Raw genomic sequence first — 18731 nt, 5'->3', positions numbered from 1 at the left:
GAAGAGAAGTATGTCTTAGAATACTAAGTGCCAAGTTCAGTAGAGGCAAGTGTCTCCTAAAGTTTTGTGGTAGTCAGTAAAGGGAGATATTTATTAGATTGAGACTTAAATGGCCCGTTGGGTAACAGCTTACAATCTTGAAGGCATAAATATGGATAGAATCATTTCCTCCAAGGAACATCATATAATGAAATGCTAAATTATGGACATCCAGTATTTCAGATAGGAAAAAAAAGGTAACAATGAAGAAAAAATTGACTCTAGACTCTTAGCTTGCCTTAACTTACTTTATGGAGAATTCACATGAGAAGATGGTTTTTAATGAGTGTTAAAGCAACAGCCCCTTACTCACATGTAATATCAGGGAAACAGCTACCTCTCATATTCTTGCTTTGTGGGTTAAAGGTAAGTACTTAACCAATGCTAATATTTAGTGCTTTATTGGAAATTTTAAAATGAAGGTAAAGTAGTGCTAAGATTTCAGAAATTGGTCAGGGACAGAAAATAAGAGGTATTTACTAGAAATAATAAAATCGTAAGTAGTTTAACACATGGAATAGCTATTTCAGTAAAGTTCATCATGGACAGGTTATTCAAGGAAGACTTCAAGTGTTCTTCAGAAGCACGTTTGTATGAGAGTAGGTCTTTTCCAGCCTCTGGTTCTGGGGTATATACAAGGTTCCAGATTCTGGTTCTGGGGTATATAGCAGGTCCTTGAATAATGTTTCATTATAACACAGAAACTGAACTCTTGTTTATATCAATTAGCCTGTGATAAAATTAGTTTTGTTATATGCCGTTTCACTTAAAATCACAGAACTTATTAGCAATGTCAAGCCCTCAACGTATGTACTATGTATGTTCTATAATTGTAAGTGTGCTACCACTAGATGGCAGTAATGTGTAATATATACAGAAGTTAGTTGAACAGCTGATAAGTCAGGTTTTATGTTCAAATTCAAATTTATAATTATTAATTGTCTATGTTATATACCAAATATGTTTTCTTAATTGAAATGGTTAAACTGTATGCATACATATTTTAAAATACTGTGGTCTCTTTCATCAAAGTATTCGCGAGTATTTTGCTGTTAGAGAAGATTAGAATGGCTTCTATCCCTTTTTAAAATTCAGCAAAGCTATTTATTGTAATTAAGTTAATCAACATCCTAGCAGTTTCCTGAAGATGAAGAGTTTTCTTGAAATATTACAAAATGTTACAATCCAAATTATAAAAACCAGATTTTATCTGTTCATTCTGGTTGAGGAGAGAAGATTTAGATGCAAGAACCAGTTAGAATAACTCAGAAAATATCCACAATTCTAGATTCAATATAGCTAATACCTACTATTCTTAAGAATGATAAAGAATGTTGCGTGGAATTAGAGGAAATATCATGAAAGAGATGAAACTTGCCATTTGGGTGAAGATTTGGCAATTTTAGAGGAGAGAGAATAGCATGAGAAGAAGTGTGAGGGAATAAACATAGTAAATGTTTTGGAAGAGGCAAATCAATCTTCCTCTTGATTATTCTTTTGCGAGGGTAAGGAATTAAGAAATTGAAGGACTTTGAAAACTGGGATAAAGGCCTTCGTCTTAGGTACTGAGAAGACTTGGAGTATCTTTAACCTAGAGAGTGAAATGAAGAAGACAGTGTTCTGAAGAGAGAACAGAGAGAAGTTAGGATGCCATTGCAGTAGTTTAGTGTGCAGTGATAGCCAAGATTAAGAGAATAACTGTAGCATGAAATGTGGGTTTGGATATGGGAAAGCAGGATCTGTAGTTCTTGATAGCAGGCTATAGGTACAAAGGAAAGGGAAGAGTTAGAGATGACTGGAGAAAATATTGGTGCTGTTGATGAAAATAAGGACACAGGAAGTAAAATCCTATTTGAGGGAGATGGTTTTAGACACGGTGAGTTTTTTGGTCATCTAAAGAAATCTGATTTTATCAATTCTGTCTCTCAAAACTCACTTTCACTCTAGAGTATCTCGATTTCTTCCCCATAAATTTCTCCTTCCTAAAGGAACTCTTAAATGTAAAATTACTGATTTAGATTGACTCTCAGGTTTGAAACATTAAAATAATTTGAGAAATATAATTCATTTTTCAAGTAATGTATTCTTATGGAATAGAGATTTCTTTACCCAGAAAAATTTTCTTAATGATAGCCTTTCTGTCACAAAAGACAGCTAGCGTTGATGACCAGTGATCACTTTATCCAGATGTTCAAAATACAACACCCATGGTAGCCACTCCCAGTCTTAAACATAGCTTGTGCTTGTTTTCCATGCTGTTTTCCAGTCATCTTTACAAGTGTTCAAACTTAACCTGAAGATTTTCTCAAAATAGTATAGCTTCTCAATTCCTACACAGCCCAGATGCCCTGGTCACTTGTTTTGCTTTTAGGTGTAAATTGTTGTCTTTGGAGAAGCTTACATCAATAGTGCAATACCACTCTGGTGGTCTTAAGTCTCCAAAGACAAGTGGTTGCATCAGAAAATAACACCTTAAATTTTTCTGATCTTGCAAGTGTTTAAAGAATGGTAGTATCAGCTGACTCGGTGATGCCACTACTGACCTGAAAGCACAATTTTTAATCTTGTGTATCCTTGGAAAGTTGTCATCTGCTCTGTTTGTAGTCTTCTGTTAATCTGTGGTAAAATTTTTAAATGGCTAGAATTCAGAACCTAGAATTCATTAAATGAATTATGCCAGAATACAAAGTACTGATACCATATTTTGCAAATAAAATCTTCAGAACTCTGGATTTACTTATTAGCATATTTTTGGGTAGAGTTTTTTAATAACGTTTAGCCAGTCTTATAGTTCATACTTAAATTACTCATTTAACTAATCATATATAGGTTCTAGAAGCTTTCTGACAACCTTAAAATGTGTTTTTAATCCTCAATTAAGTTTTCAGTACACTGGTTTTCATAATACAAGATTTCTACAACTAGACAGTGTTACAAAAACTAAATGAACTTTTTAAACACAATATAAGGATCAGAGGTCAGCCAAGATTTTTAGTGGGGAGAAAAGATCACATCAAGAGTAGACCAGAATCAAGTTTGAGGACAGTTTGGAGATTCTGAATAAGTCTCTATTGGTGTTCAATAGACTTGCTTGTGTAGACCAATGAAGTTTAAGCACAGATGTTTAAGTCATTATTTAATTTAATTAACTAACCTAAAATTTTGCTGAGGTTTAGCAATCGACTTTTTAATAAATCTGGTTCCCAGATTTCCTGTTGAGGAAACCAAGGCACAGAGAGATAAAATAACTTGTCAAAGGTCATCCAACTTGTATGTAGCACAGCTGGGATGTAATAGTAGTGATTATCTCTGTGCACTTTTTATTTTTCTGAATGCTTTTATGTGTTTTTCAAGTTTATAACAAATAACATTTATAATCATAAATGAGGCTTAACTTTTTTTTAAAGAAAATTAGAATTATATAGCTGTGTTGAAGATTTTGGTGACTAAAATATGGTGTAAAGGAAGAGGAAATAAATGGTCAGAAATGGCTTTACACCTAGATGACTGACCTAGTCTGTTCATAGGACATGTAGTCTTGTCAGGAAATGTTTAAATAAAATTAGGCACAATACTGTTAAATTAACTATTGAGTCAGTAATGCTAAATAAGACATAAAACTACTTTTTAAAAAAATTAAGACTTTTTTAAGAATACTTTCAGAGTTATAGGAAAATTCGAGATGATAATAGAGTTCCTGTGTACTTCTCTCACCTGAGTTTCCTCTGTTAATATCTCACATTAGTGTGGTTGCATTTGTTAAAGCTAATGAACCAATCCTGATACATTATTAACTAAAGTTCATAGTTTATATTAAGGATCACTTCTCGTGTTGTACAAATACATAGGCTTTTGATGAATGCATGATGTCATGTTTCTACCATTGTATTACACATACTATTTCCACTGCCTTAAAAATCCTTTCTGCTTTACCTGTTTATCACTACTCCCTTACTACCACTCCTCAAATCTCTGGCAACCACTTTTCTTTCTGTTGTCTTTATAAAAGTTTTGTCTTTACCAGAATATCATATACTTGGAATCATATAAGTATGGAGTCCTATGAGAATGGCGTCTTTCACTTAGCAACGTGCATTTAAGGTTCTTTCATGTCTTTTCATGGCTTGATTGCTCATTTCTTTTTATTACTGAATAACATTCCATTGTCTAGATGTACTTCTGTTTGTTTATCCATTCACCTGTTTAAGAACATCTTGGTTGCTTCCAGTTTGGGGCAGTTATAAAGTTGCTGTAAATATTCGTGTATAGGTTTTCGTGTGGATGTAAGTTTTCATCTTGGGTAAATGTCTTGGAGTATGATTGCTGGATCATGTGGAAAGCTTCGTAAAAAACTGCTAAGCTCTCTTCCAAAGTGATTTATCCTATTTTACATTCCCACCAGCAAAAAAATGAGAGTTTCTGTTGCTCCAGATCCTTGTTAGTGTTTTGGATTTTAGACATTTTAATAGTTTGTAGTGTCATTGTTTTAATTTGCAATCCCTGAATGAAATATGATGTTGAGCATCTTTTCATATGCTTCTTTGCCATGAGTATATCTTTGGTGAGGTGTATGTTCAGATCATTTGCCCATTTTTACATTTCTTTAATTTTTTTTAAGAGTTCTTTGTACAAAATAGAATTGGCCTATTGGGCCTGTTGTGCTGGCCTTAACGCCAGTGTGTCATGTTTCAGAGGTATAGTTACCTATAGAAACAAAGATGAAATTAATCAAAATATTCTCTTTTGATAAGTTGCTCATATTCAGAGTAAGAGGATTCCAGTTTCTTGGAGTCCAGTAATTGTGCAGGGAAAAAAAATGGAACTGGCTGTCAGAGAACTGGTTTTAATTTAGTTTTAGCTTTTTCTGTGATAAGTTATAGCTTGTATAGTTGAATGGGTGCCTATTTTTATCTCTGCAGTCAGTTGGAGGATGACCCTTTCACCAACTTAATAAAAGTTTTATGAAATTTAAAGCTTTGTTTGACTAAATTATTCTTTTTATTAATTTAGGTACCTCGTAGAACTTGGTTGTATCAAGCCACTCTGTGATCTCCTCACAGTCATGGACTTTAAGATTGTACAGGTTGCCCTAAATGGCTTGGAAAATATCCTGAGGCTTGGAGAACAAGAAGCCAAAAGAAATGGCACTGGCATTAATCCTTACTGTGCTTTGATTGAAGAAGCTTATGGTAAGATAGAGTATTAAATAGATGTACTGAATTATTTATTTTCTTTTCTTGCTTTTCTGGCCTGTCTACATCTGTCATTAGCAAATGGAAAAAATTTGTTTGCTTATGATAATGATAATGTTTAGTGTGCAGAATTGGAAAATAATGTGTTGTAGATGTGAAGAGAAACAAGTGCCCTTCAATTTAGCCTGTTTTACACAGGGCTCTTAGGATCTTCCTGCTTCCCTGACTGCTTGTCCTTGTGGGTACTCTCATATTCTTACTGAGCCTCAAGAACATTCATACATACTGTAAACGATGCCTGACTCCTTTTCTCTTCTAAGATTGAGAGTGCTGATTTTGAATTGCATCCCACAGCTCCTGTGTTTCTAACAGTCTCATCTCGTAGAGTAACTATTTGCCTTTTGGTTTCTTCATTCTTTGAACAGTCTTAACGGTATTCTTAATCATCAGTTTACCAATGTACTTTAACCTGTTAAGTTCCTTAGTGATTTTAATTTATAGCCATGGTTGAAAACCACTGTGCTAGGGTTTGTTTATTCCTGAGACTGGAACTAGAGGTTGTGGAGTATGTTCATCTTCAAATTTATCAGCTAATACAGAATTATTTTCCAAAATGATTTTAACAGTTTATCATTTTTAAAATCCTGATTGTAAAAGATATCTGCTTAGTGTAAGGAATTTTGAAATGTACGAAAAAGAAAAATGTTCCTCTACTACCCAGAGATCTTTCTCCAGAGATAACTTTTTAGTTTTTGGCTTATATACATTTTAATATGTATATGTAAATGAATATGTATTTTTCCTTTGAGCAATGGTAATATTTATTTCTGGTATTGCTGTAGCTGTTAGACTGCTTATGGCTACAAGTAAAAGAAAGCCTAGTTGGGGTTGAACTTTAAAGAAATGTGTTGACTAATTGTTCTAGTCAGACTTCTTGGTTTAAGCAATAGAAATTGGTTCTGACTGATATAAAATTATTACAGATTTTTGAAATGGTATTGGATAGCTCAGACCCTAGATAGATAGGCCATATGTAGAGTCCCGTAGGAACACTTCTGGCCCTAGGCATTGGATGATATGGTGACTGTTGTGTAAATTGGTGCTTCTGGGGACTGGCTTTTGCTTGCATATGTGTTTAAGATGTCAGTTTATGATATTCGCATTCAGATGTAATTTCCAACAGTACTTCCTATGCATATGAGATATAAGTAGTGACGAGTCTTCCTTTACCTCAAAGAAGGAGACATGAAATTCCAGTTTCATTGGAATTTCCAACAGATAACAGATTGTCCTTTATTCTTTATTCTAGGTCTGGATAAAATTGAGTTCTTACAGAGTCATGAAAACCAGGAGATCTACCAGAAGGCCTTTGATCTTATTGAGCATTACTTCGGGACAGAGGATGAGGACAGCAGCATTGCACCCCAGGTTGACCTTAGCCAGCAGCAGTACATTTTCCAGCAGTGTGAGGCTCCTATGGAAGGTTTCCAGCTTTGAAGCAATACTCTGCTCTCATGTTCCTGTGTCAGACCAGGCTACCCAGTCAAGTCCTCTTGTGGAGCCCACAGTCCTCATGGAGCTAACTTCTCAAATGTTTTCCATAATACTGTTTGCGCTCATTTGCTTGCCTTGCGCACCTGCTCTCTTACACACATCTGGAAAACCTCTGGCTCTCTGTGGTGGAATACCCTTCTAAGGAAAGGGTAACCAGAACGGCCCACTCTCTTAAGGAAAATCCCTAAGCTTTGGAGATCTGCTCTTCTATATTATGAGAGTCATGGGAATATATACACATGTTAATGTGGCTCCCTTTTTTTGTGGGGGAAAAAAGAGGACTCCTCCTCATTCCCTTTAAAGTGGGAAAAAATACTGACATTAACAGATGAGACTAAACCTTTATCTTGAATTTCACACAACTACTCGCAACAAGGGAGATGTTTAGACCTGTTGTGTATACTTCAGAGTACTTTTCATGAGTTCTTCCACAGTGAACCCCTGGATTACCTGGTGGCTTTTTCTAGCCAAATTTGCATTGATCCTTACTGAGATTGGATGGTTTTCTTTCCTTTTTTGGCGCCATCCTTCACAGATATTAAAGTTAAACCATCCCTCCCTCACCTCCAGCCTTCAGTGAATGTGCTTTCTAGTTGTCAGGAATGCTGAAGAATTAACACTTTGATTCTTAAATGTGATACTGGTTTGAAGATTCCCTAGAGCAGAGGGGAGCAGGGCACATATTAATTTGTATGGCTGTTGCTTCTCTTTGGACTTATGTGTCTTAGGATTTGGAAGTGGTTCAATTTAATGCTGGTTGAAGATTTAGAATTCTTAGTAATTGAAACCATATTCTGTAATTCAATAAAAAAAGTAACAAACACCTCCAATTTTCCCAAACTTAACCAGTGTGACTAGAGGCTGTGTTTCTGCATTAAAACAAATGTTTCAGGCTTTGTGGTCCTGATCAAGGTCCTCATTAAATCGGATTTCACCCTAGGTGCTTTTCCCCTCTGTGACTGGCAGATAACACATACTTTTCAAGTTTACTTAGGGAATTTTTTTCTTAATCGGGTGCAGCTTGTTTCTAATGTATTCATGCTGCATATATGATTCCTTTAATGTAGCATCCTTATCTTAAATAAATAACCATCTTCTCAACATGACCTATTTAATCCAAATAAGGGCAGTGATCTTTTTCTTATGATTTCACTGCTCCCTGATCATTTCGTCTGCTACTAGTATTGCCCAGTCAAGTGTCCCACCTCCCCCAAATAAAAACCTGGCTTCTTTAATGATGACTGCAATCTGTACCTGCAAATGGCGCTTCCAGTACTGTGTTCAGCGATCCACATTTGTGCTTGGACTGAAAAGAAAAAATAAGTTTAATCACCAAGAGAACTGCAACTGAACATATGACTTCTTGGTGCTAGCTGGCTATCTAGACTCAATGTTGGGACACATTATCAGAGAAGATTTATATTTGTGGATGTGCTATCAGAATGAATTCTGAAGAAAACGTTGCTCACTTCTGTTTCAGAGAATACCCGTTTAAACCTCTTTAATCTTGTCCTCTTCCTAGAATTCAGTATACCCCAAAGTATAACTATTTAGAAGTTCCCTGACAAGCTATTATACATCTCTGGTAAATCCTGCTGAACATTAGGGATATTCAGAGCTTTCATACCTCATCATGTTGTCATTTCAGCAGTCAGCTTATGTGACCTGACTTAAACTTTAAAAAATCCACTTAAAGTAGAAAGATACAAAGACAGAGGACATTTATCAGCCAAGCCTGTGACGCAGTCTTCGCATCTAGCCTGTAGTTGTGTCTGTGCTCTGGATGGATACCGTCTGATGTCTGTCATTGATGGAGCAGCCACTGCAAAACTAGTCAACTTCCATCTATAACTTACTTTTTCTAGTGCTGCTTTGTGCTGAAAGAACATTTTAGTTTACTGCACTTGACCTGTAAAAGACTGATTCTTTGTAATTTTAGAGATAAGTTAGGTGGTTAATTTAAAGAAAACCTTTCAATGTTGCCTTTACATCACATTAAAATATAACTTCTTTCAAAAGGGTAATAGAAGCACTGATTCATAGTAAAAATCTTATTTTTAGCTTTGACCTTTTTTTGTGGCTGAGTTTTTTAAAATTGTAAATTACTGGTAACATCAATTCTCTAGGATGTTTTAAATTACATTCTATTGGATAATTTAAAAAATTTTTAGTTCATTTTGATAAACCAGTTTGAATGTAAAAAATATAAAACACACAAAGTTGTTTCCCCTAGTAAGATTAGCATACAGGAGGAATTTTGCTAGTAGCAATTGCAGGTGTCTCAATGAATGAATTAAAACAAAATCCATTCAACTAATGTGGTCTGTTTTCTGTTTAAAACAGAGGAATTTATCTTGTTCCTGTCTTAGAAGTTCATGAGCCATGAGATACAAGCTAAATTCTTTATGAATAAAATGTTTTTTAATATAAAAATTGGAATTGACCAAAAGTTAAATCCCAGTATAACCATTGGAACTGATAAAGCAGCCTTTTATGGTAATAGAAATGACATTTGAGGAAGTAACTGCAGATTCTATTAATTTACTTTCAAATTATTGAATACCCAATCACTAAGGTGTTAACTCATTACAAAAGCATGTTAATTTCAAAACAGGAAAGCTCTTCTGCAGTTTTGTATACTGATGCAGGGGAAAGTGGTTTGAAACCTCCCACCCTTTTTCTCCTCCAGACTTCCAGAATATATTTGTTGTAATGAGAACTTTGGTGGGGAAAAAAAAACTTTGAAAGGATTTGAGATGTAAAGGCACCTTGTATCTGAAGGACCAGGAGGTAGATAAGGTTAGGTTGGGAAATAATGGGAAAGATAAAGATGATAGATAAGAATGGTGAGATTTAGGAGACAGAGTTTTCCATGGGACATGTTAATTCATATTCTTGTTGCTGAGTAATTAGGATCCTTTTAAACGTACTTACCTTTGTCAACTGTGTTTATGAAAACTATTGCTCTAGGGTTGTTACTTTCATCTGCCAGATAAAACTGAATGGGCTCTGGGTCTTTTTCATCATTGTCACAAATATAAACATTGACAATTATCCCATAATAAATCTGAATTATTCCAGATGGTTGCTGATTTTGCCTAAGGAAAAATATGTAGTATATTTCATAAATGTTGTCAACTAAATCCTCTGTTGCACATGCCACCCACAGGCAACTTTGAATTTACTTCCCTAGTGCTAAATAAACATTTCAGTTATTTAATCCCCCAGTTCGGGGTTGCATCCTCAGGTTGAAGGATTTCTTTTCTTGATTAGTTTTGCGAACATTTTTATATGAATAGATAAATCATAGCTGATTTAGGGCGTGGGGCTTTTCTTAGTATGTATTAGAAAATTAAGTGTAAAGATGATGATCAGTAAAGAAAAGGGCACAGTTTTAGAAAGGGACGTTGATTGCTTTTCATATTTATATGCTCTATGCTACCTCCTACATTCCAAAATTTGCTAATTTGCTGAGAGAGGTGTACCTACACATGGGAGTCTCAAATCTGATTTTTTTGCTGTCTGAACTGAACAGAACCATTTTCTTCTATTATGAGGTGAGCAGGGTAAATATATGTCTACCCAGTTGAGAAATATTTGAGGTTACCTTTTCCTGTCATCAAAAGTTAAAGATTATATATGTATATCTTTAACTATATATGTGTATATATATCAGGTTTAATGGCAGATGTGGCACCAACACAGTTGGCTCTGACATTGAGAATACCCTCATGCTTTACTGTCAGAAGGAGTGGTACTAATGATGGGCATCAGAAGGATGTGTGATAAAGTGAAATGTCCACGTGCTAATTTTAAAACATCAATTTGTTACTGGACATAAGATGTATCCGTAAGTTTGGAATAAGAAGAAAGTATTAAGGGTAGATAAGATTCCATTCTGTATTCAACTAGAGAGACAAAGAAGTCCCAGTGTGTTTTCCTATAGGTCAAATAAAGGTAGCTTGTTTTTATTTGAGTCTCTGTTGTGTGCCAAGTACCTGGCTAAGGGCTTTCACTTTTTCTCATTTAATCCTCCAACTGCTTTGAGGTGGATTGTCATTATGTTACAGATGACAAAATCAAGAATTGTGAGAATTTACTTCCCCCCCAGGTCACAACCCTTAGATACTGTCTGTCCTAAGGTAGGGAAGAGTCCTATAGGTTTTATGTCTTGAAGAAAGCAGCAGTCATGGTGGAGCTGTTCTCTGCCAGAACTAGATAAAGCAGCCATAGCTGGGCCAACTCTTTTATGTTGGACCATCTTTCTGACCCTCATCATCACCTTTAAAGTGACTAAATCAGGTATAAGTTGCTTTTAGGTTACATATTCTGGTGTAGACCCTCAGCCCAGACATCTTCCCCCTTTTGTGGTGCTAAAATTCTATATGACCTGACAAAACAACGTAAGTTAAAAAATATGCAAATGATTGATTTTGAGTTTAGTGCCATAATGGCTAAACTCAAACATATTTCTATTCATACTCAAATTTAGAAGGCACTGGCACAGAAGGGAAAGGCTTTGAAATGAATACTGCCTTAGAAAGCAGTGCCATCCATGGGTGTGAATTTAACACAGCTAAACTTCCTAAAGGAGTATTGTCCCAAGGAGTGTTAGAAGTTAAGATCACCTCTTTATATTGTTATGTTCATACCTCGTCATTTTGACCACTCTGTCCTTTTTCAAAGTGTGCTCACACTTTGATTTGGAATGGCTCTAATGATTCTTTGTACTTGAATGCGGTCGGTCAGGCCACGGGTGAGTTCCTCGCACTTAGTAGACATTCAATAAATGCTAAATGACTGAAGGATTATGCATCTATGTGATATTAGTGAAGGGTATTTGGTTCAAAGGAATTCCTTTATGCTGCTGTTTACAACCAGGATTAACATCTCTTAAAAGCTATTTTAAAAAGTGTGTTTTATGTAGTAACTTTTCAGGAGACACATTTGTCTTGAAGTTTATAAAAGCAAATATTGTCATAGCAGAGGTAATATAAAAACAAAACCTATGCCTTCTGAGAGAAGTTAATGGGTATATTTTACAGGATAGCTAATATATAATCAACCCCATGTGTTGATATGTACCAAAATAGCTCACCAGTCTCTCCTGGCATATTCTAAAGTTAAAAACTTAGCCAGTTACATACAACCATTGTGGAAGCTAGTGGTTGCCTTAGGCTTTTAAATAGGGATTTTTCATTTTTACATATTTATATGTGTTGCTGCATGAGAACATTTTCTTTATGCATTCTTCCAATTTAAGTGACAGATCAGTAGAAACAGAAAGATGGTGTATTTCTTCAGTCCATGATTGCTTCTCTACCATTTTTGAAAGATCCCACTGACCAGGTATTTTTTCTGAAAACAAAACAAAATCTTCAAGCAAAATATAGCCTTAGTTCCTGTAGACTATACTGTCATCTATAGTACAAAATAATTGGATTTATAAGTTTATTGTAGCTAGCTTAGATGACTGTTGCCCTTATTTGCCATTTTGAAAAAGTCTTGTTTTAGAAAAATATCAATAAATGCTCATTTCTGTGATCTTGAATGTTTTTGCAAAGAATAAAATTACTCTTTAAGTTTTCTTTTATACTCACTTAACCTGAGGAAGTTAATGCAGTCCAGTGAGTGTCCACAATGTAGATCACTGCCTTACCTAAACCACTTGGGCTCAGCATTATTTAGAGTGATGGGGAAGAAGAAAATAGAAACCTAGAAAACCAGTGGTGGGGAGAGAACAGTACAAGGTTTGAGAGAGATTTTGGCAGGCTGAGGTGTAAATTACCACATAAAGAGTATAGAACTTCCCAAGATTACATTGTGAACATGAGGAGAGTCCTCTTGAGGTCAGCAGTGACTACTGGTTTGTTGGGGGCAGTCCCGGTTTTTAGATCAATTAACACCTGTTAATTATGTTAGTGCCCCCTTTCACTTTAAAAAGTCTGTTTAGATAAGTTATATGGCCACCTCATATGTAGCCCAACTAGATTTTCATATATTTAAATTGTGGTATTACATCTATTATGCTTGATTTTTGAGGACTGGATTTGGTCATTGGAATCACTACAAAAAGTCAAGACATTCCTTAATGTAGGAATCACTCCCAGGCCATGGTTAGATCTGACACACATACTGAAATGATTTTTTTTTTTTTTATTAAAAAATGAGCCATTTGTGGCAATATTTCTATTTAGAATATTTATAAACTTTCCTGAAGGGCAAGGGGAATAAATAAACCTTTGAACCACAGATGAGACTTTTGGTTCTACAACTTTTATGGAAAATTTAAAGAAAATGAGTCAATTTCTATAGGGAGGAAAACTTCCAAATCATCTATCTGGTTAGGGGCAGCAAAAACAAATTGTTATAAACAGGACGGTGTAAGGAACCTTGCACCAGTACAGTATTCCCTACTTGTAAACACTTCAGGTACAAGATGCCTCCTTGTCCCCAAGGAAGTAAACTCTGAAATTCTTAGTCCTAATTCATAAGGACTACAATATTAGGACTACGTTTTAGTATTAGAACATAACTAATGAATAAAGGTTTATAGTCATTGCTTTAATTTTATTTATATGAATTCTTGATGGTATTTGTAAACAAAAATTTCCAGACATCAAGAAATGGATTTTAATACTGGAAATTTCAAATTCTGGGAACATTGGAAGAAAATTATTTTTCTGGATATTCCAGAAACATAGTCTTATATGTGCCTCCCACCACCCCCACTCATGCTTGTGATATTTCTAGTGGGCTAAATATACTCTAGCACCAACACCCACCCCATCCTAGTCCTTATGTCATGTGTTTACTTTGTCTAGTTTCCTCCTTCCTGGTGCGTAGAACAGTTATTGGAAAAATACAGATTTAATTTCTTTGAAACAAAGCCTACACTTTGTTCTCTGAAGTGCTTTTACATTTATTTTTTAATGCATTAATTAGAAGTAATTTCAATTGATGCAGAATCTAGAGTGTTACTAAGCTTTCCCAGTTAATACACTAGACTAATGGAAGAAAGGAGAGGGAGAAGGCAGAGTTTAATCAGAACTGAACTTTAAGATGTTAAAGGGGAGGTCAATGGTGGCCATGCCTTAATAACTAAGAAAAGCCATGATTTAAGGCAGATAAATGGACACTCCAAACCCTTTTAAAGATGCTCTCCGTTCCCAGCACCTCTTCAATTGGGTTTATCCTGTTAATCTGCGCTAGCTATGAATAAAGCATTTGTCCGATTCCTGTCTAAATTCCAAACTAAAATAGTAGGGTCTTAAAGCAATGACGTTTTTACTATAGTCGATTATTATAGGTGAACTAATTATGCTGTTGTGCCTAAAATGCAAGACTTTAAATCATCCATTATATGACTGGAAACCCTTTGTTGCCAAATGTTTTAATTCTTGACAAAACATCAAAAGGGATATTTGCCTCCTGACATCAACTATCGAGAAAATCTTTTATACAGAACATTTACTCTCTCGGCTCTCTTTATTGAGCAATTAGAGGACTGGAGAAACTAATCAGGTTTCTAATTATTTGGTAAACATATTTCTGTTTAAAGATAACATCTGAAAAGCATGTATCCTTTACATAATACTTTCACAGCCATTAACCATTTAAAACTAGGGTAAGCTCTCTCAAGCCTAATTACGAATAACCTTACACATTTCCTATCCCATTCCACCGACTTCTTTGTCCTTTTCCGTCTCAAACACCTATGCAGATCTGAACTTAGTTTCTTTGGGAGCTTAAATCATAAGTGCTAAACGTTTGTCTTCCTTGGCACTATCATATGTTGAGCACTGGCCTGCAAATGTTCCTAACACTCTTAATCCTCCCCTAAACGTTTAGGGAAAACTGTTAAACCAGAAGTCACTACGCTCCCCTTGCTTAATTGCAGTCTTGTCCTGCACGCAACCAGGCTCCACACCACCAGAGGGAGCAGAATCGAAGCCGCCCACAAAGCAAGACCCTACAAGGAGTCATCCGCGCCTTACATCTACGTTAGCTACATTTCCGAAAAGCTCACTGCCTGGGGAGCTCACATGCCAAGTGTGAGCTTAACCCTGCGGCTAAGGGCATCGGAAAATTCAGTCCTTTCTCGTTACCGGTTTCCAAAACGAAATGAATGTATTTTGAAATATTCACTGCTTTCCGCGATAACGAGTCAGGCCCCAGAAAAGTTCTGCTCACCTTGCCACTCCACTAAAGAAGGTAGTGAAGTATTTACATGTGGAAAGCGCGGGCGAAGAGGGCCGGAAGGAAACCCTGGCGTCTCCATTTGCGCAAGCGCATGAAGGCCCCTCCCATTGGTCACTTCGGCTCGGAAGTAGGCGGGGGCTCCTTCTGCACATGCGCTCGGCAGTCCTACTCGCTGGGTTAGTGTTTGACGCGACTGTGCAGACTTGTTTGTATCTGCAGAATGTGGCGGGCCGGCCCGGGCCTCAGCGGTGCCTACGCAGGTTTTCTTTTAGCTTCTGAAATCTATTTAATTCAGTGATTCATTCATGCTCAAGTACCTACAGTGTGTTTGACTGGTAGGGTTGCTCCGTGTTCTGAGACATTTCGGAGGTGGGGGGAGGGACGGTGAAAAATACATTTTGTACAAATTTCCCCAGTGCTGCCCCGCCCTACGCTGCTTTGGACGGCTTTATGCGTTCGCAAAATACCCAGCATTAATACTTTACTTGCGACAGCGCATGGGAGCCTTTTAATAGTATTTCTGAAGTATTTGTTTACAAAGGAGGAAGCGAAGGAATACTGAAGTGGGCCAAGCCATGCTGCTGAATTAATGTATATCGTAGTTTAAGGACTATGCAGAAATTATTAATAATCATTTAAGACTGTTTTTGAATCTGATGTTTTAATCTTAATTTTGCTGGGCAGAAAGCCAAAATACACGGGTTGCCTGGTCCAAGACCGACGCCTAGCCAACCTCCTAACTTGGAGCTTCAGAGCCATGGCAGCAAAGGAGACAACCAAAGCAGAGTCGGCCCACTCATCAGCCAATGGAAGCAAGCAAGCATCTGAAAACCCAAACTATACTCTCAAATTTACTCTGGTGGGACATACGGAAGCAGTGTCATCAGTTAAGTTTAGTCCTAATGGAGAATGGCTAGCAAGTTCTTCTGCTGATAAAGTAATTATAATTTGGGGAGCCTATGATGGAAAATATGAGAAAACACTTTATGGTCACAATTTGGAAATATCGGATGTTGACTGGTCATCAGATTCCAGTCGTCTTGTTTCTGCCTCAGATGATAAAACTCTAAAGATTTGGGATGTGAGATCTGGAAAATGTCTGAAAACGCTGAAAGGGCACAGTAATTATGTTTTCTGCTGTAATTTCAATCCACTATCTAACCTTATAATTTCAGGCTCTTTTGATGAGAGTGTGAAAATATGGGAGGTGAAAACGGGAAAGTGCCTCAAGACTCTATCTGCTCATTCTGATCCAGTTTCTGCTGTTCATTTTAATTGTAGTGGGTCCTTGATAGTATCAGGTAGCTATGATGGTGTCTGTAGAATCTGGGATGCTGCATCAGGTCAGTGTTTAAAAGCACTTGTTGATGATGATAACCCTCCTGTATCTTTTGTAAAATTTTCTCCAAATGGTAAATATATTCTGATGGCGACTTTGGACAATACTCTTAAATTATGGGATTATAGCAGAGGCAGATGCCTGAAGACATACACTGGCCATAAGAATGAGAAATACTGCATATTTGCCAATTTTTCGGTTACTGGTGGAAAGTGGATTGTGTCTGGTTCAGAGGATAACCTGATTTACATTTGGAACCTTCAGACAAAAGAGATTGTACAGAAATTACAAGGGCATACAGATGTTGTAATCTCAGCAGCTTGTCATCCTACAGAAAACATCATTGCATCAGCGGCATTAGAAAATGACAAAACAATTAAACTGTGGATGAGTAACTACTGAACCCTTTAGAGTCGAGCCAAGTTGGCAAAAAAAGATATTTAAAAAGATGGTTTCTCTTAATTTTGGTATAGTTTTGTATTTTTAAATATTTTCTTGGATTATACGATTTTAAGACCTATAACCTGAATTTACAAAAAGCAAGACAGTTGGAAAAGCAAGTCTAGAACCTAGGGCTTCTGACTTTTCATCCCGAAGTCTGTTATTAATCTCTTGTGTCTGTCCCTGAACAGATTTCCATTCTATTCCTCTCGGCTATTCTAGAGGATGAGTGTATTTGAGAAATAATTAGAAGTAAGATTCACAAGACAGGAGGATGACTGACTAAATGAGGGGAGCAAAGAAGTTTGGAATAACTCCAAGGTTTTTGGTTTGGGAGATTATATGAATAAGAGCATAAGCTTGGGATGATGGTGGATTGGAAATGTTATGTCAGATGCCACTCAAACACTTTATGTGACAGCCTACATGATGAGACATGACATGGTCCATGAAATCAAGTCTGTAAACTGGAAAAAAAAAAGTCATGGTTAGGTTTCTTCTAGAGACTAAACATTATAAATGACATTTTATTGAAGGACCTCTCAGTGACTTGCCAGATTGTGCCTGTATGATTTTCAAGCAAGCTAAATGTCTGAATGGTGAGGCTTTCCTCTTTCATTATGTGTCTGACCTAGAAACTACCCATGCTTCAAATTCAGTTGAGAAATCATTTTGTGGAGTCATCACTGCTTGCCTGACTCTAACCATAGCTGACAGCTGAGTTAGGTTTTCTTGTTTTTTTTCTATAGCTTCTGTTTTATAAAGTTTCAAAATATGTTATTTACCAGTTTGTATTGTAATGGTTTTATGGGCCATGTTTCCAGTAAATTATGAGCTCCATGGAGTCAAAAGTATGTTTTATTCATCTTTGTATTTCCAGTTTTTGTATGTAGAAGGGGCTTAATGTTTGAGGAATGACAATGAATTATACTACCACTTCATTCATTCCTTGTCTGCTTTCAATAAATTTTTAGAACCAGTTCCTTCATAACTATTATTTTTGTGGATTAAAATTAAAAGTATCTGAGTATAGACTCATATATTAACTATTCAAACAGGGCTTATAGAAAATATAAAGTGGAAATAGTTTTTGCCCACTTTATAAAGACATAAAAACCATGAAAAACATCTAGAAGCAAAAAACTAGTACAATGATAATTTAAAGCATCAAGGGCAAAACTCTTATTTTGTGTTCCACAAAATACCTTATAATAGTGCTCATTAAATCTGATTTGCTTGACAAGTTCTGAGGACCATAAGATATTAGAGTTATTAGTAAGAGATGACTGCTAAGAAGTCAGTATGTGAGGGGTCTGGGAAAAGTGGGATTAGGGGCACATCTGAAATTCTGGCCAAGAAATTTATATTTAACCCATAAAGAGGCAGTCACTATAAGTTCTTGAATAGGAGAATGACACAAAATGAGAAATGACTGTGTAAATTCTTGCTGCACTGTAACATTTGTGAATGGTTTAATAAAATATTTTTATTATAATCTCTAAGATATAACCCTTTAAAATGCTTCTTTAGAAGTTAAAAATGGTACTGTTATACAAAGAAAGAATACTTATTTTTAAAAGAAGTACATTAAAACTTACCCAAATTTAAAACATTGGTTTAGGTAAGATGTAACATAAGTGTTCCAAAATAAGAAAAACGAATCTGCTAACTGTATAAGAAACTGCTTTTTGATAATATGTTTGCAAGTGATAAAAATCAAAGAACTTGGTAACGAAAAAGAAGCTACGGCCAAATTACTCTAACATCAAGTTTATAGACAAACATTAACATTATCAGATTATGAAGCTACAGATAGACTGATGAATTACATTTTACTGAGTATAATATTAAACAAGTTCCTAAACAGCTGCATATATTACTTTGTAATCTGTTATAACCATCTGAAGAGAACTAGCAGGTTGGGATGACTATGAGGACTTGTCATCCGTTATTACCCACGAAGC

General features: G+C 35.9%; 2 protein-coding genes and 1 long non-coding RNA gene across 5 annotated transcripts in view; 2 read left to right on the top strand and 1 right to left on the bottom strand.

Moving 5' to 3' along the window:
- The window catches only part of KPNA1 (karyopherin subunit alpha 1), a 49953-nt gene extending 39931 nt beyond the window's left edge, over positions 1-10022 (top strand). Inside the window, exons 13-14 of the mRNA XM_039843182.1 lie at positions 5050-5228; positions 6541-10022. Coding sequence (XP_039699116.1) covers positions 5050-5228; positions 6541-6728 — 367 coding nt within the window. The 3' untranslated portion in view covers positions 6729-10022. The remainder of the gene's footprint in view (positions 1-5049; positions 5229-6540) is intronic.
- The window catches only part of LOC120586703 (uncharacterized), a 30625-nt gene extending 15520 nt beyond the window's left edge, over positions 1-15105 (bottom strand). For both annotated transcript variants that reach the window (XR_005648781.1, XR_005648782.1), the window contains exons 1-2: positions 14979-15105; positions 8040-8091 (exon numbers count right to left, since the gene is read on the bottom strand). This is a non-coding gene — a long non-coding RNA (uncharacterized LOC120586703). The remainder of the gene's footprint in view (positions 1-8039; positions 8092-14978) is intronic.
- Positions 15106-15113: 8 nt separating this feature from the next.
- Positions 15114-18264, top strand: WDR5B (WD repeat domain 5B). Of its 2 annotated transcripts, none has more exons than XM_039843183.1 (2): positions 15114-15247; positions 15672-18264. In XM_039843183.1, the coding sequence occupies exons 1-2, from the start codon at positions 15138-15140 to the stop codon at positions 16726-16728; spliced, it is 1167 nt and encodes a 388-aa protein (XP_039699117.1). In that variant the 5' UTR covers positions 15114-15137; the 3' UTR covers positions 16729-18264. The 2 variants fall into 2 exon arrangements, with proteins under 2 accessions (XP_039699117.1, XP_039699118.1); XM_039843184.1 differs by having other exon boundaries at positions 15151-15322.
- The last annotated feature ends 467 nt before the right edge of the window (positions 18265-18731 follow it).

Source organism: Pteropus medius, unplaced genomic scaffold, assembly GCF_902729225.1.
Source record: "Pteropus medius unplaced genomic scaffold, Ma_sr-lr_union100, whole genome shotgun sequence".
Lineage (NCBI taxonomy): Eukaryota > Metazoa > Chordata > Mammalia > Chiroptera > Pteropodidae > Pteropus > Pteropus medius.
The sequence above is the reverse complement of the archived record's forward strand: the minus strand, read 5'-3'. Positions and strand labels throughout refer to the sequence as shown.

Bases quoted from the DNA above. Each gene is read 5' to 3' on its own strand.
- WDR5B (XM_039843183.1), top strand. From the start codon at position 15,138: ATGCGCTCGGCAGTCCTACTCGCTGGGTTAGTGTTTGACGCGACTGTG. The intron at 15,248-15,671 runs GTTTTCTTTTAG...TTTGCTGGGCAG, and splicing joins CCTCAGCGGTGCCTACGCAG to AAAGCCAAAATACACGGGTT.